This window comes from Rhipicephalus sanguineus, chromosome 2 (genome assembly GCF_013339695.2).
Source record: "Rhipicephalus sanguineus isolate Rsan-2018 chromosome 2, BIME_Rsan_1.4, whole genome shotgun sequence".
In the NCBI taxonomy this organism is placed as follows: domain Eukaryota; kingdom Metazoa; phylum Arthropoda; class Arachnida; order Ixodida; family Ixodidae; genus Rhipicephalus; species Rhipicephalus sanguineus.
In genome coordinates this window covers 118,776,059-118,801,701 of record NC_051177.1, presented here as the reverse complement: position 1 = coordinate 118,801,701, position 25,643 = coordinate 118,776,059, and the positions used below count along the sequence as shown (strand labels likewise).

The 25,643-nt window shown below is 46.7% G+C and overlaps 2 protein-coding genes and 1 non-coding gene across 3 annotated transcripts; 2 read left to right on the top strand and 1 right to left on the bottom strand.

Moving 5' to 3' along the window:
- Positions 1-4,224: 4,224 nt before the first annotated feature.
- On the bottom strand, positions 4,225-15,522 carry LOC119383567 (uncharacterized). Its single transcript, XM_037651798.2, has 6 exons — positions 14,944-15,522; positions 14,545-14,705; positions 14,279-14,460; positions 11,768-11,903; positions 7,521-7,650; positions 4,225-5,684 (listed from the first exon to the last, which is right to left on the bottom strand). Exons 1-6 carry the CDS (start codon positions 15,317-15,319, stop codon positions 5,593-5,595), a joined length of 1,077 nt encoding a protein of 358 aa, XP_037507726.1. The 5' UTR covers positions 15,320-15,522; the 3' UTR covers positions 4,225-5,592.
- A 168-nt stretch (positions 15,523-15,690) lies between these two features.
- Trnaa-cgc (transfer RNA alanine (anticodon CGC)) lies at positions 15,691-15,762 on the top strand. The gene has a single exon. It is a non-coding gene; the product is annotated as a tRNA-Ala (tRNA).
- A 608-nt stretch (positions 15,763-16,370) lies between these two features.
- Positions 16,371-24,005, top strand: LOC119383566 (uncharacterized). The gene is made up of 2 exons (XM_037651797.2): positions 16,371-17,619; positions 22,830-24,005. The coding sequence occupies exons 1-2, from the start codon at positions 16,786-16,788 to the stop codon at positions 23,265-23,267; spliced, it is 1,272 nt and encodes a 423-aa protein (XP_037507725.1). The 5' UTR covers positions 16,371-16,785; the 3' UTR covers positions 23,268-24,005.
- Positions 24,006-25,643: the final 1,638 nt, after the last annotated feature.

Sequence of the window (25,643 nt, the reverse complement as noted above, 5' to 3'; positions counted from 1 at the left end):
TTGAGCTACGCCCAAGTTGTCGCAAGAACGCCCCCACCAATCGCTACGGCTGCCCCACACATTTACGCCGAAGCCTCCGCTCGAACTCACTCTTTCGAAGCGGATGTACCGGTAACCTACGCCGACGTCACGCACAGGCCACGACTGCAGCCCACCATGCAGTCCTATCAGTTGCCGCCCCGTCAATCCCGTCCTGCCCCATGGGCGGGCCCTGCCCCAGCGAACCGATGGCGCACACCTGACAATCGCCCCATATGCTTCGCATGTGGCTACGCCGGCCACGTGGCGCGCTATTGCAATCGCGTGCAGCCGCCTAGAGACGTGTCGCCTGCCACCAGCCAGTCGAACCGACCATATTACGACCCACCTACGCCTCCGTCGCCGACGTCTCGCCCAGCTGCATCTACCCGCCGTTCACAGTCACCACGACGCCGCTCGCTGTCACCGATGCGGCCACGTGCGGTCCCACGCGATCAGGAAAACTAGTCGTCGCAGTCCACGAGGCAAGGGCTGCGACGCTATCGAACTGCGAAAGCCCTCAGCGAAGCCCATCGAACGTGATAGACGTTTTTGTGGACGGTGTTCGCGCCTCTGCCCTTATCGATACTGGAGCCGCCGTATCCGTTATGGACGCTAAACTAAGCCGCCTGCTACGAAAAGTGACGACGCCACTTTCCGGGCTCTCCCTCCGTACAGCCAGCGCCCAAAGTATTCACCCGACGGCGGTATGCACCGCCCGCGTCATCATTCAGGACGCTCTGTACGCCGTCGAATTCATTATAATTTCTTCATGCTCTCACGACGTCATCCTGGGCTGGGATTTTCTCGCCCGCCACGACGCCGTCATTCATTGCGCACCAGCCGAAATAGAGCTCTCACCATTCTCAGATTTGACGCCGGCAGACAGTTCATCGGCTGCGACCAAGGTATTCGTCAAAGACGACATCACAGTTCCTGCAAATTCGTCAACGGCTGTGTCAGTCTATTGCACCGGTCTCTGCGACGCCGTTGCACTCCTTTCTCCATGTGACCGCGTTTTCACTAGGAAAGGCTTGCTGGTGCCATTTGCGACCGTGGAAATCACTCAGGGCGACACGGATATTTTTGTGACCAACCCATCCCCGTTCATTGTTACGTTGGTGCGAGGGGAATGTCTCGGCAGAGTGGAACCCCTCGAAGACGCACAAGTTATGGACGCACCCGACGACACGCACTGTCCCAGTTCCCGTACGCTCAGTGCTGTTTCCACGTCCGATGCGTCACCTGCTGAGGTGTTTAAGTCCTCCATTGCTGACAATCTCACATCGGTCCAGCGTTCCCAACTTCTGTGCCTGCTAGACGAATTTCGTTCTTCTTTCGATATCGGGCAAACTTCCCTTGGCCGCACTTCCGTTGTTACGCATCGCATCGACACTGGCGCCCAACCACCACTGCGGCAACGTCCATATCGGGTGTCTCCAGCAGAACGTCGGGTCATTAATGAGCAAGTCGACGATATGCTTCGACGCGACGTTATTCGGCCCTCGGACAGCCCATGGGCGTCTCCCGTTGTTCTCGTTGCGAAGAAGGACGGTTCCGTGCGGTTCTGTGTGGACTACCGACGGCTCAACAAGATCACTCGCAAGGATGTTTATCCGCTGCCGCGAATCGACGACGCGATTGACAGCCTGCAAGGAGCCGAATTCTTTTCATCTCTGGATCTGCGCTCGGGGTACTGGCAAGTGCCCATGGCGGTTGACGCTCGACCGAAGACAGCCTTTGTCACGCCCGACGGCTTGTACGAGTTCAACGTCATGCCGTTTGGTCTGTGTAATGCGCCCGCGACCTTCGAGCGCATGATGGACACCGTTCTGCGCAACTTGAAATGGCACACGTGCTTGTGTTACCTGGACGACGTCGTGGTTTTCGCTCCGGACTTCTCCACGCATCTCCAACGCCTGCGGCATGTTTTGACGCGTTTGCGCAACGCCGGCCTCCAACTGAATCTGAAGAAGTGCCGATTTGCAGCACGGCAGCTGACAATCCTCGGCTACGTCGTGTCCAAGGACGGAATCCTTCCCGATCCGACCAAGCTTCGGGCCGTGGCCGAATTCCCCAAACCTACGTCCGTCAAAGAACTGCGCAGTTTCGTAGGACTGTGTTCGTACTTTCGACGCTTCATACGAAACTTTGCCACCATCATATCACCGCTGACGAAGCTCCTTGGAGGTAACGGACCCCTAAAGTCGTGGTCGTCCGAGTGTGACGACGCGTTCGCGAAGCTCCGTCGTTTGTTGACGTCTCCTCCCATACTACGCCACTACGATCCTACGGCCCCAACGGAGGTACACACGGATGCCAGCGGTGTAGGCCTCGGCGCTGTCCTTGCGCAGCGCAAGCCAGGGTTCCCCGAATATGTCGTGGCATACGCAAGCCGTACGCTTACCAGAGCCGAGACCAATTACACGGTCACTGAAAAAGAGTGCCTGGCGATCATCTGGGCCCTTACAAAGTTTCGACCTTATTTGTATGGCCACCCATTTGATGTCGTCACCGACCATCATGCACTATGCTGGCTGTCGTCACTGAAGGATCCCTCAGGCCGTCTCGCCCGCTGGGCACTTCGCCTGCAAGACTACGACATCCGAGTGCTGTACCGCAACGGACGCCAGCATGCTGACGCCGACGCCCTCTCGCGCTCTCCCTTGCCTGACGACAATGCCCCTTGCTCAGTATCTCACATAGCTGTTGCTTCAATCGACGTTCACACCATCGCTACCGAACAGCGCAAGGATAAATGGATCACCTCGCTGATCGACTTGCTCACTGATCCGTCCGCAACACCATCCACTCGCGCGTTGCGTCGTCAAGCCCACCATTTCGCCGTTCGCGACGACCTACTGCACCGACGCAATTACGACGCCGACGGCCGCCAGTGGCTACTAGTGATACCCCGCACTCTGCGTTCTGAAATATGCGAGGCCTTCCACTCTGACCCGCAATGCGCGCACTCTGGGGTATCCAAAACTTACCACCGCATTCGACAACGATACTTCTGGCGAGGGATGTACCGCTACGTGCAGAAGTTCGTTCGCTCCTGCCTCGATTGCCAACGCCGAAAACCTGCAACGCACGTGTCGCCACCAGGTCTACAACCATTACCGTGCCCTAACCGTCCGTTTGGGCGCGTGGGCATCGATTTGTACGGACCACTTCCTCTGACTTCGGCTGGTAACCGCTGGGCCATCGTCGCTGTTGACCATCTAACGCGATACGCCGAAACCGCCGCCCTCCCAGCGGCTACAGCGCGCGATGTTGCCTCCTTCCTACTACACCGATTCATACTGCGTCACGGACCACCCCAAGAGCTTCTCAGCGATCGAGGCCGTGTCTTCTTGTCGGAAGTCGTGGAAGCCATTCTCAAAGAGTGCCATGCTGTTCACCGCAAAACTACTGCTTACCACCCGCAGACGAATGGCCTAACCGAACGCTTTAACCGCACGCTCGGCGACATGCTCTCGATGTACGTCGCCGCCGATCACACCAATTGGGATGCCATTCTTCCCTTCGTCACCTACGCCTATAACACCGCCCCTCAGAGCACTACTGGTTTTTCACCCTTCTTCTTACTGTACGGAAGGCACCCGTCGCACACCATGGACACGATACTTCCATACAAGCCGGATCGCTCTGAATGTGCGCCTATTTCTGCCACAGCCAGACTTGCTGAGGAGTGTCGTGAGCTCTCCAAGACCTTCACTACGTATAACCAAGAGCGGCAGAAGAGCATTCGCGGTGACACCACTTCTGCGCCCACGTTCCTCCCTGGAGCGCTCGTTTGGCTCTCGGTCCCTACCACTGCAACTGGCCTCTCTTCCAAACTACTGCCCAAATACGAAGGCCCCTACCGTGTCGTCGAATGCACATCCCCGGTCAACTACCTCATCGAACCCATAGAACCGTCTTCGGACATGCGCCGTCGAGGGCGCGACATTGTCAACGTGGCCCTACCACGACCCCCTCATAGTGACTAGTTGCTAGGTCGCCAGGTGGCTCCCTTTTCCTACCCGGGGGTAATTGTAGCGAAGCGTTCGAACTTCGTAATGGGTCGTCCTCTCGAGCACCTTCTAGTGGGTCGCCCTCTTCGGCTCGAAGAGAACGCAGCTCGCGCTGAGAGTCGGCCCGCCTTGACTGTCGCTGTATCATCGAGTATCGTCGCCGCTAATAAACCTCTTTATACTAATATAATTAAAAATGGAGTGCCCAACCTGCCAGAACACCACAGAGTTACACCATGCCTGCCGATTCTTCTGAATTCTCCATAACCTAAAGGATTTCGCCATGCTTTACCATTTTTATGAATGTTGTGCCATGTATTACCAAAAATAGCTTCTATTCACAACAGTTTTGCTTGTCTGTCCCCAAACTTTTCAGTGGATGTTTTCCAATGGTAAAACAGTGCGAAAGGGGCACTTTCCTCACACAAGTTTACGTGGACAAGTTCTTGACGCTGGTGAAATTGACTATGCCAGAGTCGGTCAGAAATTCACTGTAATCTCAAAATGGTGTGTTGCTCGCCAATATTTGCTGTGCCAAGTTTAGTGCTATTTGTGTTTTGTTTGTAAAGGTAAAAAGAAATGCACAGCCACCCCTACCCTCATCATTGTCGTGTGCAGAGGACTTTGCAAATTTTGATATTTGCCAGTTATTTGGCAGGTGTGGCTGGTAAAAAAAAAATTAACCTGGGGTTTCCCATGACAAAACCACAATGTGATTTATGAGGCTTGCTGTATAAGGGGACTGCATATAATTCAGACCACATAGGTTTCTTTAACGTGCAACTAAATCTAAGTACACGGGTGTTCTTTGCATTTTCGCTCCATCTAAATGTCACCGCCGGGGCTGGGAATCAAACCTGCACCCTCATTGTACAGCAGCGCAACGGCTGGCAGCTGGCATGTATGGTAATGCAATGTGCAACACCGTACATTGGTGCACCTGAACGCACAACTAAAAAGTGTTGTACTGTTGAAAAGGTAAAGTAAATGCTATTCTGAAGGAACCATTCTACATTAAACAATGCTAAAATCTGCACAGCAGGTCAACAGATCTGCATTCTGTGACCTTTAGTCGGTTACAATGTAAGAAAAAAATGTAAGCTCTGCCCACAGAACTGTGGCGTGCCTGTTCTCCACCTGTGAAAGACAGTCGTGCTAGCTGGTGCCTGCTCGAACCGTATTTTTTTCTCGGCTAACATAAACACTACGCATATGAAGAGTTGAAGGTTTGTCATTATTACCTAAAACATTATGTTTTGCCGAGCAGTGATGTTGGAATACCTGACAAAATTTACCAGGACGTTCAAGTTTCCAACCTAACACCAGCTACACAAACATGTCTCTGTATGGGAAAGTCAACTATCAGATGTGCTTGACGTCGCAAAACTGAGTGAGCACCATTGGATGAAGCATTTCTGGAAATTCTATGCGGGAGGGACAGCTATGGCTGTGTGCAGAGCTGACATTTTTTCCTAGGTTTTAACCGACTATAGTCAACCTGAGCACTTTGAGTGTCATACCGTTTGCAAGGAACGAGAGAAATACAGAATTGGCTTCAGTAGAAAGAGCCTAGATAGGTGATGCTTGGCTCATCTCCAATGTGAGCGGGCACCGACCTTGCCTTGGAGATCGTACTGCTGAAATGCACTGAAAAGAAAAGGGGGGCAAAAGTCCATTGCAAGCTGTAACTGGTGGCCTAACAATTTGACGTAAACCGTTGAAAGATTGTGGCCTCTAATGCTTTAACTGCACTTTGCTGTCTAAGAACTGAGCTACTTGAACGTCATCGTACTTGCCACTCTCAGTATTTGTGGGCAAATAGGTATTTAACTCGTTAAGCAAGCTTTCAGTGCCTGCACTCTCTTTAACGAACTGCAAATAAACTATTCCGTCGTGCAACTGAATATCGCTAACCAGAATATGCATCCATGCATGCAGGGTACTAACAGAAATTTTTGAAACTTTTATTATTAGTTCTCCAACTTTTCTTTTTTTTCTTAGTTTCCCTGTGATGATTCTATCCATTTAATAAACTGGGGTCTGTGACGTGCCTAGCTGCCACAATTTTTAGTATTCTCATCTCGACAAATGCACCTTTCTACGGCATTACTTGCAACGCACCTTCTTCTTCAAGCAGCAGAATGCAGTACTGCATACTATTCTAAGCTGAGCACTTCATGAAAAAAATAATAAGAAATCACCAGCTGGATGAAAACAGCGTTTGAGCAAGTAAGTTTCCAGCTTAACATAGCTGTAGTCAAAGAATGCGAAAGGAACAAAGAACAATGGATCCAGTGCCTGCGTCATCGCAATCTATTGTCCTTTGTTCCTTTCGCGCTGTTTCATGACGACTTTGGCTGGATTACGCGGACACACGAGCGGCACATACGAGATGCCAATGACGTTCAGTTATATGCAAGGCTTTATTAATTGTTGGTTAATTATACTTTACCCTTACGCTTTCAGAACTGAAAGACTGGCAGAAGTGAAGTAGTAATTCAGATCAAGTCCTGCAACTGGTGCTAGTTGCAAATTTGCTGAAAAAATATTCACACGGTCCAGTCCACATTTTCCCAAGAACGCTTCTTCCCAAACTGGGTAGAAATCTCAGTGGAACTTCTTTAAGCTACAGCACTAGTCACAGTTTTTATATTAGCATATGGTTATGCCTCGCATACTGGCAGGCCTCAATTAATATCTACATTTATTTCACCAGCTACATTCCCCCTACAGTAAACGTAGTTCATTAAAAGGTTAATCTCTTCAGAAATTGTCCAATGATTTGTTCGTTATAGCGTAAATTCTTATGTCTGTCGCTGCTGTTAATCTCCGACAATGAAAATGATCGATTTGTCTGCAACCACAGTGTGCTCCACTATCCCAAGCTGTCGCACTACACTGTTTTTACTGTGTGGCACTGCTGTTTCAATTTAAAAGCATGGGTGTTTCTTGGGCAATTGCAGCCGATCTTGTCACAGGTTGCTCCATCATGTAATTTAAGTAATTCCTTCTAATTCATGCCCACTGTTTTCAAAAGCTGTACGAAAGGTCAGGATTTGCGCATTCTATCCAGTACTTGATAGGTCGGCAAACTGTTACATTTGATCTATTAGTGAACTGTGAAAAGACAAAATCTGATGATGCTAAGGAAGCCGATTAGTATTATTATGAGCAACATGTGGTTCCAGGTGGTGCAGTTATTGAAGGACTGCCACAAAGAAGAGAGCATACACAGTTTTCTTAGGTAGCAGGAGTAAACGCCTGTTAGTAGCAAGGAGTGAAAATGGAAAAATTAACTAGGAATTGCAGTGCAAAATATACACATATAAACAGTGAGGAGTATGAACATTCTTTTATGTAGATTTCATTGTTAATGACTACCACGCAACTTTACTAGAGCACCCGAGCAAGGAACAAGTACTGCTACAATTCAGCGGATGTAGAAATAGAACGTCTCAATGGCCGTTTCTCGCGGGCACTTACACACATCGTTGGGCTTCAAAAGCACCGACACCTGACGACAGCTACGGATGCAAAGTTCCGACGGTTCAAGCACCACAAGCCGGCTGCCCTCTACTTGCACGAGCCAGGAACTTGAGAAGTCTGTTTCAGGCTGCGTAGGACAGTAGTGGCCCATTAACACTGATTTCGAAACAGTCCCCACAGACCACGGGCAATATCATCAATCCCTTGCATCATTTTCAAAAGAAGGATGGGAAAAAAAAAAACAAGTCGCGACCTTTGTGCCTTCCCATATTTGTCTGCCGTGAGAGCCTGCCGTTTGTTTGTGCCAGAAATAGAAGAAGAGATAAGACATGTCGGTGTGTTCGTGTCAACCACGAGATTAGTAGCATCAGGCAGGATAGTGAAGCTTGTTTTGATAAGTTGGAATGTTGTCACAACGTTCGTAGCCAATTGGAAATCCACCACTGCACATGAGGAAATGTGCAGTAGACTGCAAAGGCGCCCGCAATGTGTTTTGCATTGGGACTGAACCGCCAGCATGCTGTGACAGTATGATTGATGAGCCACAGCTGGGCATATTACTTGGGTTGAAATTGTGCGAATGTGTCGGATGTTGCCCTGTTCAATTCTGCTTTTGAACCGAGTAATCATTGCTTGGAAACCTCGATATTTTTAAAAGCTTTTTTTTTTCAGTACTTCACGTTATGAAGCGTGCAGAATCAAGCAAGAAACTGAAACAAAAATGCAGCTGGTCAGGCCCGTAGCCAGGAAATTTTTTTTCAAGGGGGGGGGGGGGTACATGGCCTTGACTATTTGAGAAAAACACCTACTTTCATCACTTATTTTCAGTAAAACGACCCCCTCCATCAAAATTTCGGGGAGGAGGGAGGGGGGGGGGCTAGGGCTCTCCCCCTGGCTACGGGCTTGCAAATGGTACTTCTGTAACGACTACAGTAGGCATAAAACATCAATCAAAGGTTACATAGATAAGTGCACAGCATTGCTCAGAGAGCAAGACTTTTCCAGCTTATATGTTGCTGGGTCACTCAACCTAAAATTTCACTCATATGGCATTTGATTGTTGGCTTTGCATAGTATGAATACAGCAAAAGGGAGAGTTGGGCTAGTTGGCTTGCGTTCATATTGAAACAGCGCTTGTGTTGTCTAGTCTTTCTGTGTGCTCATCTTTTGCGCTGTTTCAATATGAATAGTATGAATACTTACGGATGCTACACATGCACATTGTACGGTAAGAAACATTTGCATTGTTGCAAAAAGTTGCACCGCACTGAGTCTCAGATGCGCTTTTTTTACTGGGACTCGTTGGCTGATCAAAGAATTAAGCATTTGATCGACTAATGCCTAAATTGCTGTAAATTACTGAACACTCGAGTGGCCAAAATAATTTTAACAATATGAACCATGTGTGGTTTCTGTAACAACTGTGTGTGCATGTTTTGACATAGTGTTGGGCTTTATCCATAATTACACCCCTTCCTCATTTCGGACAAGCACACCTCGTCCTCTCCAAACTGTCCCCAAATTGTTCTGGACGAACGCAGTTTGTCTGCTTTTTGTCGTTGACAGAATGATTCCAAATGTCAGAATGATGAAACCATTTTCAGAATGCTGGAAATTTCCAACAGGATTATTATTGTTTTGTTTTTTATTAGTTATTAGCAGGTAGGTGACCTTTTCTTTATGAGTAATTAACAAAAAATTTTATACAGCTCATTTGACTTCGTATGTGCTTCAGTCTCTTTTTTAACAGCAATAACATTATGTTTTTTAGGAGAGATATTGAATAGTAACTTTACAAATGGTTAAAGGATCAAAGTAATATTCCTTCATAACAGGATGAACATGCGATTATCTTCATCACTTGGCAGCATTAACAGATTGCACAAAAACGAAAAATGCAGGCCCCTCAAGTGCTTGCTTATTTTCTTTTGCATCAGTGGGTTAATGAATAAATACAACAGCTGTTCAAAGGTCCATGAATACTACTCAGTCATATGTGTATACTGTATATGCTCAGCTATATGTATTTACAAGTATGTCATTTTTCAGTTATAGTTATTACAAATTTGTTCAATATACATGCGTGTTCCAGCATTACAGCTTTGCATCACCCTTGTCCTTTCGATTTTCTCTACAAAGCAGAATGGGGGAGGGGGAGCATTATAGCATTAGTTTTTATTTTTTTAGTCTTTGTGGCGCTCCTGCACCTTCAATGAAATGTGGAGGGGTGAACGCACTTACAACGGGACAAGCACATTGTGAACGAGACTTCACAGGAAGGGGGCCAAGGGGTCATTATCCCACAAGCAAGGCAACCTATAGTGCGGCGCCAGAGTCACGGGCGTTACAGTCTGTGGCCGCACCCATTCTGCACTTCACAAATAAAAAGTTGTTCTTCTACCAGAAAAGCTAACATTTTTGAAAACTGTCCCCAGTGCCGAGAGCACACCCGGAGAGCACCTGCAAGCAAACTGAAAAGCCATGGGTGGGGGACACCAGACAGTTGCCCCTCAGTCACCGTGCCCTCAGCCAAACGTACAGTTGCGCTCAATATGACTTGCAACAGGGAGCATGTGGCCTCACGAGTTCAAAGATTGTGCATGGCTTCAACTTGTTTTTATTTCAACAACTAAATGATATTTTCTTCTTTGGAGTCGCACCCAAGTGAGAGAACAGCGTTTAGTGATGAAAATAAGGGCTGGAGGAAGCCACGTGCAGTTGTTGAACTCGTGAGGCCACGCGCTCCCGTGTTGTAAGTCATATTGATTGCGGCTGTAGATCACACCTGCCAGCAGATGAGATCATTTCTAGGTAGAGGTCGTTTTACCCAAAAGGCAAAACCTGGCTTTCTTTCACAACAAAGATGGCGGTGTCCATGCGGGCAGTGCATGCGGGGTAGTTTGAACCTTGCCATTAACCCCGTTTGCAGGAATGTGACAGTAGCACATTGCTTTTGCAATCGCGTTTTGTAAAGGCGATACGACGACGTTTACACGTAGTGCATTAACTTTCTTGAGAACCCCTTGTTTTCTCCCCCTTCAGCTGCCATGACACGTGGTGCCGTGCTATAACGAGAAAGGCGCACTCGGAGCACGCATGATGGGGGGCTGCAGTTCTCCTCCTCGTGATTTATGGCCCGTGAGTTGACCAGGACCCGCAAAACCAACTCTGTGGATCTCGTGCATTATTGCGATGCGCCTTCCTAGCGCATTACCGCTGTTAGCTGCCATGGAAAGATCACAGATCTTCGTATTGTCCAACACGGTAATCTACTTCGCTCCTTGAGTATGTGGATTTCGAACCTGTCTGTCTGGCAGCGAGATTTTTGAGCTGCTACCCCCTGCAAGGGCTGCCGGCTGACAGCACCGAGGCACTGCTACTACAGTCACAGTGTTTGTCCTGTGCATGGGAGGCTGCTAATAAGAGAAATTGATGCGACCTCACCCGCCGGCTTCACTTCACGAGCAAACTACAATACTCCTATCTCCCTGTCCTTTACTCCTCCCTCATTCAGTGATGAGTGCCATTCAGTATTTTTTTTTCTTTTCTTTCCCTAGAGACACAAGTTATGTTACCACTACTACTACTACTACTATTACTACTACTACTACCACTACTGCTACTACTACTACTACTAATGCTACTACTACTACTACTACTACTGCTACTACTACTACTACTAACACTACTACTACTGCTACTACTACTACTACTACTACTACTACCACTACTGCTACTACTACTACTAATGCTACTACTACTACTACTACTACTACTACTAACACTACTACTACTGCTACTACTACTACTACTACTACTACTACTACTAATACTACTACTACTACTATTACTACTACTACTAAAGATTGGCGTAAGGCACAGGTCAAACCAAAAATAAATCATATAAATATTCATGTCGACACAATAGATGAGTCGCAAAAACTACAAGACAGCTTACCCGCACAACAGAAATTCATGCACAAATGCGGCGCCTCCTGTCCTCGCAAATATTGTTACGTTACAGTGTTCTAGATAGTTCCCTGTAGTTACGTGCAGTGTAGTGAGGACGGGAGGCACCGTCATAATACATGAATGCACAATTAGGGGTGGGGAGACGGCCCTCTAGTCGGGCCATGGTCAAACACGGGAAACGCTAGCGAGGTCGGGAGGCACCGCCATTGTGCAGGAAGGCTGCTGTTCGCAACTTGTCTATAAGAGCTCACGGTGCCGACTTTGTGTTGTACCAGATAGTAACTTGGTGCGTCAGGACCGTCGAACAACAGGAACCTCTGCAGGGAGACCTCGGAGACGTTTTGCACGAAGTAGGGCCTGTTAAAGACCTTCCTGAGAATGCGTGCTGCCGGAGGTGATGCCAGCGCCCTGTAACATAAGCAAGACTCAAATGTCTGGGTGCACTGCACTAAAAAAAGTTCAAGGTGCAGAATCTTGCAACGCCAATTGATTTATGAAGTTCAGTGTTCCTGATGAGTACGATAAGAATAAAGAGAATCAATGGACTTGTTTTTTTATCAGTAACAGTCACTCAAATAAAAATGAAGTCTGATAAAGCTTAGGGAAAAGTATAATCATGTTTAACTGAAACGTGCAAATAACAAGGGAATAGAGAGAAAGCTAACAGGAACTTACTAAAGTGTAGGCAGATAAGTTTGGTTCACACATGTTGCAAGTCATCTTCTTGTATGCATTCATTTATCTTTAAACCTACTAAATTTTAATTCAACATACCAAATAACTTCACCTATGCTTGAAAAGGCTAAATTGTCATCAGCCTGTGTGTAGTACCGATCCACAAGGGAATTCATATAAATTTCTCAGAAAGGAAGCTTCCCAGTTGCCAGAAATATTCTACTGGTCCAGGGTTCAAGCCCGGGACCAACGCCTTTCCAGGGCAGTTGCTCTACCAACTAAGCTAACCAGGAGGCTGGAAGATTGCAGTGTGAGGGCGAATTAATTGACAACTCGAAGCAGGGTAGTGAATACGAAAAATCAGTTCTGCAAAAGCCCACAACTTAGAGGAAGGTTAAATTGCCATTCACTTATTAGTAGCACAAAGCCACTGTGCTTTCTGTGATTTCATTATTGTTTTACTTTTCAAATAAATATCCCAAAGCAACATAAACAAGGGCCACTCAGTGACAAGTGCTATGATGAAATCCACAACAGAGTGCTCCAGACGAATCATAAAACACAAGGAGGTGTTGTAACTTCCACACAGCATTTTGTACAAAGATGATCTCTGCATAGAGCACATGAGGCTTTAAACAGATGGACGAGAGTTATCAGAGTGCCCATACAGAGCAACAGACGAAGTGCCCACAGTGTGTCTAGTTTGTACATTAGAGACCAATTGTGCATTCAATTTATTCACTGTGTGCCCTTGGCGGGGAAGAAAATGGGCAGGTAGGTCACGCTGTTTTAAGTCAGTTATCCTATTGTATACACAGATATGTTCCAACCGCACTTTCTGCATATGAAATTTCATATTGCTCATGCATGGCTGTTTTACGCAACTGTCACGAGCAACTTCGCTGCATCGTTTTCTTTCACTTGCCTAAAACGTGCTCCCTTCCAAGTGAGCATTCCACGGTAAGATTCCAACATGAAACATATGGTTGATGTACGACATGACTATTGTTTCGCACTGGCTGTGATCACAAAGTAGCTTTGTGTTTCTAAAAAAAAAAAGCAGCAGTGAAAAGGTCACTAGGGCCATTCTGTCACTGCTGCTATCCATGCCATATCTTTCACTGAACAACAGGCCACAAAAAACGGTCTGCATATCTGCAACAGATGTTCTCTAATGAACCGCAAAGAGTGTTCATGGCAGTAGTTTCTAATTTTTGCTTGGACCATGCAGACAAGCAACAATGTCAAGTGTTTGAGACTGACGGAGTAAATCATGCTATCTTGCAAAGTCTGGGTGTGAAAAAAGTAGTTGCAAGTACGAAAAGCTATCATTTTTTTTGATTGATAGAAAAACAGCAGACATTGTGTAAGCCAACTGCAGCAGAATGATGCACACTGCTCTGACCTTATCCGAAACACGACATTGGAGGCTAAGAATAGTCAGTCAATCCATGACATCATGACTAAAATGATCTATGGACATAGTGGAACATGGTTTTTTGTTTTGTTTTTATCATTCGTGTTTGTCTACACTTCTGTCTTCATCTTGGCTATCTCTTTGCACTTTCCATATAATTCTTTTTTGCAAGAAAGAGAAAATTTAGTTGCAAACTGAAGTTAATAAGAGGGGATTTTTTAGCTGCCCTACATCAGAAATGAAGAATAAAGAAATGAGATTCGTCAAGGGCCAAATGCGTGAAACTTCTTGCTGTGTAAGTGTTCTTTGACAATGACTCACTGCCTTCGCTATGTCTTGCTGAATCAGAAGTGGCTGAAATTAGGTCTCGTTAGCAATTCCAGTGTGAGTACCTTTTGTAAATACAGGTCCAGATGTGTTAACACGCAATCTAGCTAATGTGAATACTCAATGTGAAAGTGTCGAGCTGCCAAATGTTCAGAGTTGGCATCTTGGAAAACAGGCACACTCATGGCGTATCTCTGCAAGAATGTAGTCTGCAAGCATGTCCTTCTGAATGTAACGTTGAACAGCGCCTACACTACGGCTTGTCTTTGTACCAGTTGTGCGTCTTATTAACACATAGTATAAGTTATGCAATCTTGCAAAATCATAGGACTCGTAGGTAGGAAAAGGGTGGGGGTTTGCTTACCATGAGATATGAAAATATTGGTCGTCCACCTTTTGCCATTCCTGCAACTCCAGCAAATGGCGGGGCTCCCTTATACCACGAAGAGTCGAATAGAACTCGGCAGATGTATCACTCGTTAGTTCAAGATGGGCCTTTAAAAATTGGTGCACGTGCTCCCCACTGACGTTGACCTTCAGGGCATCCTAAATAGAGAACGACAGTTACTAAATTTACAACTTGCGTGCCGGCATACATGATCAGTTGCCGCCCCTTAATGCAATGTATACCTTTACGACGAAGGGCATAAGGCTCCAAACGTAGTCTTCGGCAGTGTCGGAATGACCGGTCAAGTCGACAATCGACTTGAAATTCTCGCAAGGCCAGCATTCCGATTCGTTCATTGGATTGAAGAATGGATTTTGAACCAGACATTTTCTACCATGGTATTCTGAAATAAACCGAAGGAACTCTCCTCAAACGAAGTCATTACATGGCTAATGCATTTAGCTGGGCTAGTAGTTGGTACTGATTGAATACTTCCATAATACTAGCGAACACGCACAAAGACTACACAGAAAGACACAGACTAGCGGTTGTCCTGTGTCTTTCTGTGTAGTCATTGTGCGCGTTCACTAGTATTATGGAAGTATGCAATTATTACGTGGCTTTCGCTCTGGATAACTTACGTGCCAGCGATGGAAACTGGTTCAGCAATGGCAAGGCGAGTAACCGAGCAGTTCGAAGCGCTGGGTACGTGAGCCTGTCGTATAATTGGTATATAGTCATGTCGTCGAAGCCAATGAGAAGGACCAGTCTAAGGGATAGTACGAGAACTGTGCACCACACGAGGATGTTTGTGACGCGCGCGGAGACACTTGTTGCCGAAGTGCTCGCGCATGTTGTTGACGGTCGTTTCAAGAACAGCTCTCGGAGACATTCGTCGACGGCGCTAGGCGGTACGTTGAGCCTCACGGCAGTAGCCAACAGGTTTCGTAGCTCAGAGCGAAACGAAGATTTCGTTGTTTTGGCGGTTTTGGTATGGACGCGGCCAGCTGAAGGCATGATGCCCGATTACGTCGATTGCAGTTTTACAGCTTGGGCGACTTGGACGGGCCGAGCGTGTGTACTACCGGCGGCTACGCTTCGGCGAAACATTCATGAATCACGATCACGTTTCCTCGAACGCCGTCGATCTCTCCGAATGTAGTCACGCATGGGATGTGCCATTGCTCCTTCTCCCAACTTCTCTCTCTCACACCAGCTTTCGTAATGACCGCGAGTCATTGCACGTGTAGTGCTGAAAGTTGCTTCCGCTGCTCTGAGGTATATATGTACGATGGCTTTATTTGTACAATCACGTGTCGCATATCCTATAAAGAATTAGGATAAGAAATGAAGCATTTATAGAACATTTTTGAGAATACTATCGTCCTGGGGGTGTAGCTCAGTGGTAGAGCGTTCGCTTCGCATGTGAAAGGCCCCGGGTTCGAACCCCGGCACCTCCACAAGGGATTAGCTTTTTTTTTTTTTTTTTTTTTTACAGGTCAAAATCAACGTAATTTGAGACGTCGAAGAAACGTGACCAGCTTTTTACCTCATCTCAATGTAGCACCGGCAAAAAGCAGCTGTAAAAAATCGCGTTCTGGCTTGCATGTGAGCTGATGCAATCCCCACTGGCGTAACAAGTACTATGGTTAAACATTGCCGCGAAATGCTTTTTCGCGAAAGTTCCAGCCCTCTTGGTATTTATTTAGTGGTAACTTCTATATTCTATAGCTTTTAGGGTCGCTAGAGAGTGATTTAGCAGGAACTATTTACGACGTCGGAGTCGCCTTTCATTACTTCCATTATTCGAGTTTTCCAATAAATAACGCTACGTAAGTCTACCAAGGCGCCAGGTACTGTGATAAAGATTTGCGAACACTTCATTCTGCAATAAATGCAGTGGTACGTACAGCTGTTAAACATTTGTTTTTAAAAGTTGCCTTGGCGCACTCCGGCGCGGAAGGCTATCTTCGGGTTTTTCCTTCAGCTACCGGAAGCTTCTCTGCTTTCCTCCTCCTCCTCTTGTGACGTCACGGGTTGATTTGGGACGTGGGATGTGACGTAGAAACACTGCTCAGACAGCCATTTTCATCTTCGACTTCAGCTGTGCAATACCGTGTGAGAAATGGTCTGCTGTGAAGTTGTCGTTGCGCCAAGTGTTTCCCTTGCTTTGGACCGTGACTACTGCATTATCAGCGATGGTGACCACTTTGGCATGATTACCGCCGCTCGTGTCAACCGCATGTATCGTCGAATTCAGGGGGAAAGCAACCGTGGTAAGCCTTGCCTCTGTCCTATCGGTAAGCCTGTCAAGTTCGAACCTTGGTCCATCATGCGGCGGTCCATGTGTAGGAATCATGCCGCCCCACTCGCAGCCGAATGGTGATTGAGCAGTAGTAGCCTCTGGAAACGCCGGTCAGACATAGGCGAAAATTTTGAGTGACGCAGCTGACTCACCCGAAGTGTCGTCGTCAGTCCGTGCTATGAGCCAACCATGCCAAAAACGAGACACCCGCACGTGTGACATGGTCGCCCCGAAGCACGGCATGAAGAATGGATTCCTGAAGCATCTCAAGTGCGGCTTCAGCTGTGCCGCCCCTGTGGCTCGCAGCAACTCCGCGGAAGACTTGCTGACAGGACGGTCGGCGAGAGCGCGCCAAGAACGCAGTCGCAAGCGATCTGCCACCGACCTCAGTGCGCGAGGACTCACAATGTGCATCGATAAGCCTCAGGACCGAGCCCGGGTCTCTTCTAGCCCCGAAGGGATCACTAACGCCGAGATGCCGCCCAAACAGAAGAACCACCGGCGTCGGCGGCGACGCGCGAAGCCCATGTATGCGCCGCCGACGCCCGCAGCCGTGCCGCAAAACGCTGCTGGCATTCGCATCGAGAGGTCCCCCACCAAACAGGACTTAATATTTTGCGTCGAATCGACCAGTCCGAGCAAGATGGACCTGAAGAAGCAAGGCGGCGACGAGGCGCCCTGCGCGTCGAAGGCTTCGCCCCCGTACGTCAACTCGGCCATCGCCTTCATCCTGGGCGGCAACGATGACCTGAGCGATACTAGCAGCGATTGGGACGAAGTGGACGACTGTGCCGCAGGATCGAACTTTGCGGTGGACGTCTTGATGATGCCGCTGTTGAACAGTTTGCTTTCAGTGTCGGCACTCTCCGACTCGTGCCCTTTGCGGCGTTGCAATGGCGATCAGGTGGACGGTCCGCGGCCCTCCATGTCTCCGCTCGTGAGAAACGCCAACGAAAAGTGGAACCGAAATTATTACGGGGAGGACCTCTCCAGGCCGCCACGTTCAGCAAAGGTGATGTTGCCCGATAAGCATTTACTAATGGTCGTATACGGACGGCCACCTCAACTGCCGTCGCGCGAAGTGCGGTCACGTAGAAGGCCATCTTGATAATGCGAATGACTCGCGGCGAGAAAATAACGAGCTCTTTTATGTTTGCGCATTTGCCCCCGAGTAAAAGGACTTCGTTACCGCCGGCATTACGTACTCGGAGTCGCCGAAGTTTTGCTTTATTTTTGTTTGCTTCACTAGCCGGCAGATAAGGGCTTGGAAAAGGCTGCCACGCCGGTGCAATGTGGCGCCGATAACAGCTGTTTATTTTGCATAGTGTCGAATCTTGTTTGTTTGGCATAAAAGCGGTCGAACAAGAGCGAAAATCCATATTCATAACCTCCCCGCTGTTTACTAAGGAATATCTCTCGCATGTAATTAAGAGGCTTCCTTCAGCTGTAAATAACCGACAGCTGAGGATCGAAAGGTGTTCTGATGCTTCGTATTCTGACCGACGTTGGTAGAAACTCTATGTTAATCACGCGGTTCAGAAACGTGCAAGAAGCATGTTTGGGCATTAAGTAGCGACTAGGATTTTTGGTGTCGTGCTGTAATATGCCAGAATATCTGCATTTACTTGAGTATTGCGTGCTAACTAAGGAAAAAAAGACAGCAACCCGGTGACCTTCAGCAATTAGTGGCCGTAATTACGCTACATTACTGTTCTCTGTTCAAAAAAAAAAAAAGCAGTGTTTGTTTTCTTTGGTGCACCTTGCATTTGCAATCTTTTTCCTTGGCATTGTTTCTGATCTGCTTATTTTCCAGCTGTGTTCATGTATTTTTACATGTACGCTTTTATAGAATTCAAGGTTTTCAAAATGTTTGGGTTCTTGTATTGTAGGGTCTAGTGTGATAATATCTTGCGCTCCACTTATGCTGTCAGTTACAAAAACAGATATATTAAAGCAAGAAAAATATATATTAATTCAAAAACATAGGAAAGTAAACATGAGTGGTAATTTTGGCAAAGCTTGAACAATATGTGGGGAACTAAGAAAACGACAAGTCACATTAGATATTGTAAATTTTGAAGGCGATGGGTGCATGCAGCAGAAGCAAAATTAAGTGCTTGTTACCTCAAGTTTCTAGGAGACATGCAGTTGCAGCATTGCCTGCAAAGCTGCGGAATAAATTAGGGAAATGATTCCACCAGGAAAGCTACTCAAAAGTGTGTTGTTCAGGAAAAGATAGATTAGTTAAAAAGACAGTGGTGCAACCTGATATGCATCTACAGCTTAACTAATTGCGGTCTGCTAGACGCACGACGTTTTGAAGTTGGATACTAAAAAAAAAAAATGTGTTTTGTGCTAGTCCCAATTGAAAATCTTGTAGGAGCTTGCAGTTGACAAACTGATACATAAACACACCTATGTGACAACAGGGATTGTTATGAAACATGCAGACATCATGTCACCAGTTGTGGGGAGGGCAAAGTATAATTACTGTGGTGAGAGTGCCTGGTAAATATGCTGCAATGATGTTGGCAGTTGCATGTGCCATTGACAGTCCCTACAAAATAATGAGGTTTGTGGGAAGGTTCAGATAAAGATAACAGTTGAAAGTAATTATTAAAGTGTACAAATGAAATTGTACTAGTTGTTCCATATTGTATGACAAGCAGTGGCTCAAACCACGTGATGCTTAAAACACCAGTAGCACACGGTACAGGCAGAAATACATATGAGATTTTCCACACACAGGATGTGTGTACTGCATGTGCTAGATGACTTGCGAGTGCACTGCATGTTTCTTTCATTTGGTCATTATCCGTACGGTATATGATAAGTTCTATCAGGGCAAAATTCATATGGGTGCCATATCAGCTAGCCATTCATGGCCTGCACCATACTGCTGTAGATAAGCTGGCTAGATTAGTGTACACCCTATCACAATGGTATTGGTACAGTGGCAGCCATGTTGGTGCTAGTCACGTTTTATCAGGTTCATTGAGGTCAGTTTGGATGGTGCAACTAAGTGAAATATGAATGTCTTTGGCACTCTTTTGAAGTACCTCGTATGCACTTGGGTATTTCACAATTGCAGAGGCCATGGTTTTTGTCTTTTCCCTCGACACTATTCACAGCATTGAGATGGTTTTCCCTCGTGGCCTGTGCGTTCAATGGAAGCATTCAGTTGGTATGCAGAAATACATAGCTAATTTTGCAAACCTGGATCCTTGATCACCAAGGCTTCTTTGTTGTACAGAACGTTGAGCTAGTTAATAGGGATTCATCATAAAAGAAGGTGAAAGAAGGCAGACATGGGAGATCCTGACATGTTTGCAGACTTTTGACTGAACGAGGAAGTGCAGTGGTGGAAAAGATCGTAGACACAACACTTATCTGCACATACTCGGGAACAGCAGCAGCAATTTTTAATTGGGCAGAAATGTAGGTCTATGTGAGAGATAACTTAAGGCTTTTCATTTCTTTGTGCAAGGTAATTGAATGCTGGCTCACGCATGCATTTTCACTACTCTTGGTATGCCAAGCCTCAACCATTAGACGTGTTTTTATTCTTGTCTGTGTGAAACTGCACATTAACGGAATTCGTGTGTGCATTTACAACTTTGACAATGCAATGAAAGAATAGACTGCGATAGTAAGGAAAGCCGAGCTAGTTGGCACGAATACACGGTGGAATAGTGCAAAAAATACACAGGGACACAGGTAAGAGACAAAACACAGGCGCTCCCCTTGCCTTTGTCCCTGTGTGTTTTTTGCGCTATTCCACAATGAAGACTGCTATCCTCTCTTAGCAACCTGTTTTGTTCATTTAATATTTAACACAGCGGCCCTTTGAAGAAGTGGCTGCAGCTGTATGGCAGTCTCTAAATTCATTAGTGTCTTTTAAGGAACATATTTCTGCCTTTGTCATTAACTTCCTCATTCTTGCTCTGCACGGCGATGCATATCATCTCAAGCTTATTGACAGCTGTAAAATCGTTAACACCATACCTACTTCCAACTTCCATTAGCCTTTGTGATAAGGAATGGATGCACGGTATACCCCTGACTTTTTTTTTTGTATTATTATTGCTCTCTGCAACCTTGTTTGGGCTGGATGACGATGGAGTTTTTAAAGTGTTCAGCAGCAGTGGCAACTCCAAATGGAGGGTGACCTATTTGTACTAAACGTCATGCACACAATTTATACATACATGATTTGGTGGGAGAGTACTTAAGGCTGAACATGGCGATTCAGTTTCTTACAACTTTAGAATGCTTGGATGAAAAGTTTAGCAAAGGTTTTGAAGGTCCAGGGGAGTACTGCCAGCACACATGCTTCTCCCGAGATGTCAAGGAAATTTTATTAGAAATGTTACTCGGAATTGTATTATGTCACTCTGAGGAAATTCTTTAGTAAACTTCAATCCTCCTCCATTTACCTTAAGAGAATTTAATAACTCGTCATGCTGCAGAGAGCAATAACAATGTTCAATATCTGTACTAAAAGCTATGCATCCACTGGGATTCTCATCTTTTAGAAGCTAACCTGGCAGCTGTTAGTTATGCATGCAAAAAGGGCCCGAAGAAGTTGCTCAAGCTAAGCAGCTCTGCAGGTACCGTATTTACTCGAATCTAGGCCGGCCCCAATTCTAAGCCGACCCCCGAAATTCACAAGGCCAGAAAAAAAAAAAAAAAAACTGAATCATTGTATTCGCATCTGAGCCGACCCTCTCACTTTCGCACGTTTTTTTCAAAAAAAAAAAAATCGGCTTAGATTCGAGTAAATACGGTAACTAGCCACAGCGAATTGCCAGGTCCCTTTCGCCAAAACATCGGCCTCAAAGTTTCTCTTGCCATCGTAGCCTCCATCTCGCGTTCGTCCATATATTGTATTGCTCCATTAACCCCGCATAAAGGACACATGTAGCACGCTCGGAGTTCTATTTCTGGCTGGAGGCATTCTTCATGTTATCATGGTTTTTGTGTGCACACACAATTTTAATGCAGAGCATTTGGGAAACATGAGCCATCCTAAGTTCAGCTTGGTTCTTAATATAACTGTGTGTGAGCTATTCAGATTATTCAGAGCACTCAATTATTGCTACAGTGGCTGCTGTCAGAATGGGAGTGAGAATAGTGAATTTTAAAAACTTGCTCGGGAAAGGCGCTTCTAGAGTACGTGGCAGCTCACTGTGGGTGGCGGTGTCAGCTTGTATGTGAGCAGAAATGGTGTCCCGTGGTATCCACTGTATCCTTATCTGGCCAGGCATCTGTGCAGTTATACGCTGTATATCACCTGCGAAAGTGTGCGCGTTATATACCTTGCGGAGCTCCTTTATGGCTGATGTAGAGTCGGTGCGTATTATAGTAAAGGATGATGACGATGCGGAAGCCGCACTCACCAACTTTGTTGCGTCTCGTATTGCCAGAAGTTCAGCACTAACCGATGGAACCGGAGCTCTCAGGAAGTACAATCGATTGACACACAGGTTTTGGTGCCCCGGCACCACGATTGACGTGATCCCCGGGGTGAGTTCCTCCACCGTAAGGAGATTCTTCGCCGCACCACACGAGATTTAATTCCACCGTGTGGTTCAAACCTCCCAGGCGGGCTTACCCGCCAGGAGGAGGTGGTGTTGCGGAGACTTCGTGTGGGGGCGGCACTTACTCCGTCGGTCACATATGCCTGGCCACAACATCTGCATGGACCATTTGGGGATACTTGCCCATTCTGTACCACCGAAGCGTCCGCGGTTACAATCAAGCACCTGTTGTGGACATGCCCTGGCCTGAATCAGATACGGCGGCGCTACCTGAGAACAGTGGGCCTTCATCCGACAAGACCACCAGATTATGATTTGTGGCTCTATGGGCCCCACCATAGAGCATTGTTGATGTATATAGCGGAAGCCGGCCTCTACCTGTATATTTAACTATGTATGCCGTTGGGCAAACTCTCGAAATTAAAAAAAAAAAAAAAACTTGCTCTAGATCTACTAATGCATACAGTGTAAGTTGCACAGTGTTTGCTTATAGAGAACCTATTGCATCACCTTCCACCCACAAATGTACTGAATGGTGCATACCATTAAGCAAATAGCTACGAAATGCCAATCTTGCTGGAAGAAAGGTCTGAGGCATCATGCTTTGACAGCTGTGCTTAGTAAACAGTTGCACAAGCTGGGTAGTTTCTCATCTAGATGTGTTCCTGTTTTTGTGTTGCAGGTCAGCTTTCCCGTGGGCGACCAGCTCGTCGAGGTGCACAACGCGGATGACCTGGAACGCAAGGGGCCCTGGGAGCAAATTGCCGTGGACCGCCGTCGTTTCCAGTCTCGCATTGCCTCCGTCGAAAGCGTGCTGGCGCCCGTGCTCTCTCTCTCGAGCACCGACAGAAGGTCTACGAAGCGATCTGTGCATCTGGCACCGAGTGAAGTGGCGCGCTGCCTTCAATCTGTGCATTCTTCTTCACAAGGAGACAAAATTTTTTCTCGGAGTGCTGTGAACTCTGCAGACTGGTGTGTCAGTGCCACCGAACGAGAACTCTCCGAACTTCCACGCTATTGTACTGGACTTGCTGCCAACGAATGCAGGGTTTTCTGTGGTTCTGTTGTGCAGCTGTGGGAGCAGCTTGTATTCATATTAACGCCTAGTCCTTCAGCTTGAAGAGAACTCTGCTCTTCCTGTTGCTTCAAGTGAACTACGGACTCACTGTTTGTATGCTGTATATAGACCAGGGCATGGTCCGTTTTAGCACCATAACCCATTCATAGCATTTTCGCTTTTTTATAGCTTCACTTCATTGCTTGGTGTTGAATCGGCTCACTGCTCTGGCACACTAGGCCAAGGTCTTCCTTAAGCCCAGCATCATCTGCTAGAAGTTCATGTGCCGCGTTCGAGGCGGCTGTGCAAGCACTGCAAGGCAGGTGGTGAGGTGGCTCGCGAGGCCTGCAACAATGCAAATTTGACTGTCGCTGCTCTCACCGTGCTCAGCAAAATTAATTGCCGAACGAACAAAGGACAAGCAAGCCAGAATGTTGCATATTACAGCTGGGGTTATGCAAATATCTGAAGAGACATTGTCTTCAGCCTACCGGCGGAATAAAATTTTTCTTCGTACACGCATTCCAAACCGCGCTCAAGGTTGTACAGTGATAAAGAAGTCATTTATTTTCGTCTTAACTTCAGAGAATAATATATTCCCAGACTGTGTGCACTTCTGTAAGCGACAGAGTTCCGTGTAAAAGAAATAAGGAAGTTCCAATTTAATTTTTGCTGTAGCGAGTTTTCGTTCGTGTATGACAATGCACTGCAAAGTGCTGTGCTGTAAAGTGCTTCGTGCTTACGCTGTTGTCCCTTGTGATGTTTTCTTTATGTTTGAAAGATATTAAAAATGCAAACTGTTTTGATGTGGTGTAGTTTTTTGCTATTTCTATGCATAACTGGAAGCTTCCTTGCGCACTGCTTATTTTACTGAGCTAACCTGCCATTGTAGCACAGTAATTAGTGTCATACTTCAGAACACATGAGTTTGCACGTTTGATCGGCGGTGCAATTCCTAGGGCGGTGGAATGCAAAATCGCTTGTGTACTGAGCATTGGGTCTGCTTTTAAAGTTGAAAACTACAGGTGGTCGAAATTAATCCAGAGTCCCCTGTCGTGGCAAAGTTCATAAGTGTGGCAAAACCCAGGGAGTAACTGGAATTTAAATGGTGTGATCCTGTACAATGTTTGCTTTTGTTGTTATGGTCGTGGAGTCGTCTAGCAACACACCTGCCACAATGAACTTGCTGAGAAACTGCAAATGTAAACGTGCTGCTAGCTTCAACAAGCGTGCGGTCTTGTGTAATGCAAGAAAATGCCGTTCATTAGTTTGTTTCTTTGTAAACAGATTGTGCCACAATCGGCAGATTTCTGTGATTTTGACCAAACCAATGCTCGAATTCCAATGCATGGAGCTTATGGGGACATTCGCAACTCGTGTGATAAGAGGACTGTGATGGGCACAGTCACTTGGACGTGTAAATTCAGTAGATTTTTATGAGGCTGTTAGCCTCTGGTTAGTTGGCATTTCTGATGGCGTCATTCTCCTAATGGAAAAATGTAGGGAAGTGCAGTGTGGTGCCCCTTAAAAGGAATCGCATATCATCAGATGACATCATCACATGATGTCATCATGGGGTGATGTCACACTGCTCATGATGACATCATCGGGTGATGTCACACTTTGGGTGATGTCGCGTGATGATGCAATCCAGTGATGTCATCGAGTGATGGCTTCATCACGTTTCGTCCTGTCAAACGTGACGTTACCACTTTGTCACATGGGTTTTGGTGTACCATGGGACGTAAGTGCCACATTATTCACTTCATGGCCAGTATTATACTTTTGCATTTGTAGAGAATAACCCCGTCGGCAGTTTTATCGGTGGCGTTCCACAGCTTTGCTGGATGTACACTTGCGCAAGGCCGGGATAACGAGCCACTCGTTATCCCGGCCTTGCGATTCTCGAGATTCTACATGAACTGCTGCATGCAAAGACACTCGTATGCACTCTTTCTGGCGCCTTCTGTGGTGAGAAGACAAATTTCTGGCTTCACCCTTAGAATGTGCAAGTGCTGTGCCCTATAACTGCGCTAACAACAAGCAAGCGGTACTTCATCAGGGCAGCATAGTCGTGGCTCCCCCTTTCTCCCACCCATTGCAGATTCCTCCGACAATCGACTGGGAAAGTGGCCAAGGCCCACTTCTGACACATGCCTCCATCTCGCTTTCATCTGTATGTCGCACTGCTTCATTCCCCCAGAGAAAGTGCTACACGTTGTGTGCAGTAAATTCAGACTCGGGAAGTAGTGATGCTGACAAACTAGAGCCCCAGTAATGCACTGCGAAGCGGATAGCCGGCGTTATTGGTCCCCCAATGACACGAGCATACCACTGGCTCCACAAATTGCAAAGCCATGGCCCCGGTTAACGTCTTTTATTTGGAACCATTGTGACCACCTCTGTCGTTACAAGACTCGAAACAGCAGCACTGCCCTG

Bases quoted from the DNA above. Each gene is read 5' to 3' on its own strand.
- LOC119383567 (XM_037651798.2), bottom strand. From the start codon at position 15,319: ATGCCTTCAGCTGGCCGCGTCCATACCAAAACCGCCAAAACAACGAAA. The intron at 11,904-14,278 runs GTAAGCAAACCC...CTTATGTTACAG, and splicing joins CAATATTTTCATATCTCATG to GGCGCTGGCATCACCTCCGG. The intron at 7,651-11,767 runs GTACAACACAAA...TGTCCTACGCAG, and splicing joins ACGCACCAAGTTACTATCTG to CCTGAAACAGACTTCTCAAG.
- LOC119383566 (XM_037651797.2), top strand. From the start codon at position 16,786: ATGAGCCAACCATGCCAAAAACGAGACACCCGCACGTGTGACATGGTC. The intron at 17,620-22,829 runs GTGATGTTGCCC...TTTGTGTTGCAG, and splicing joins GGCCGCCACGTTCAGCAAAG to GTCAGCTTTCCCGTGGGCGA.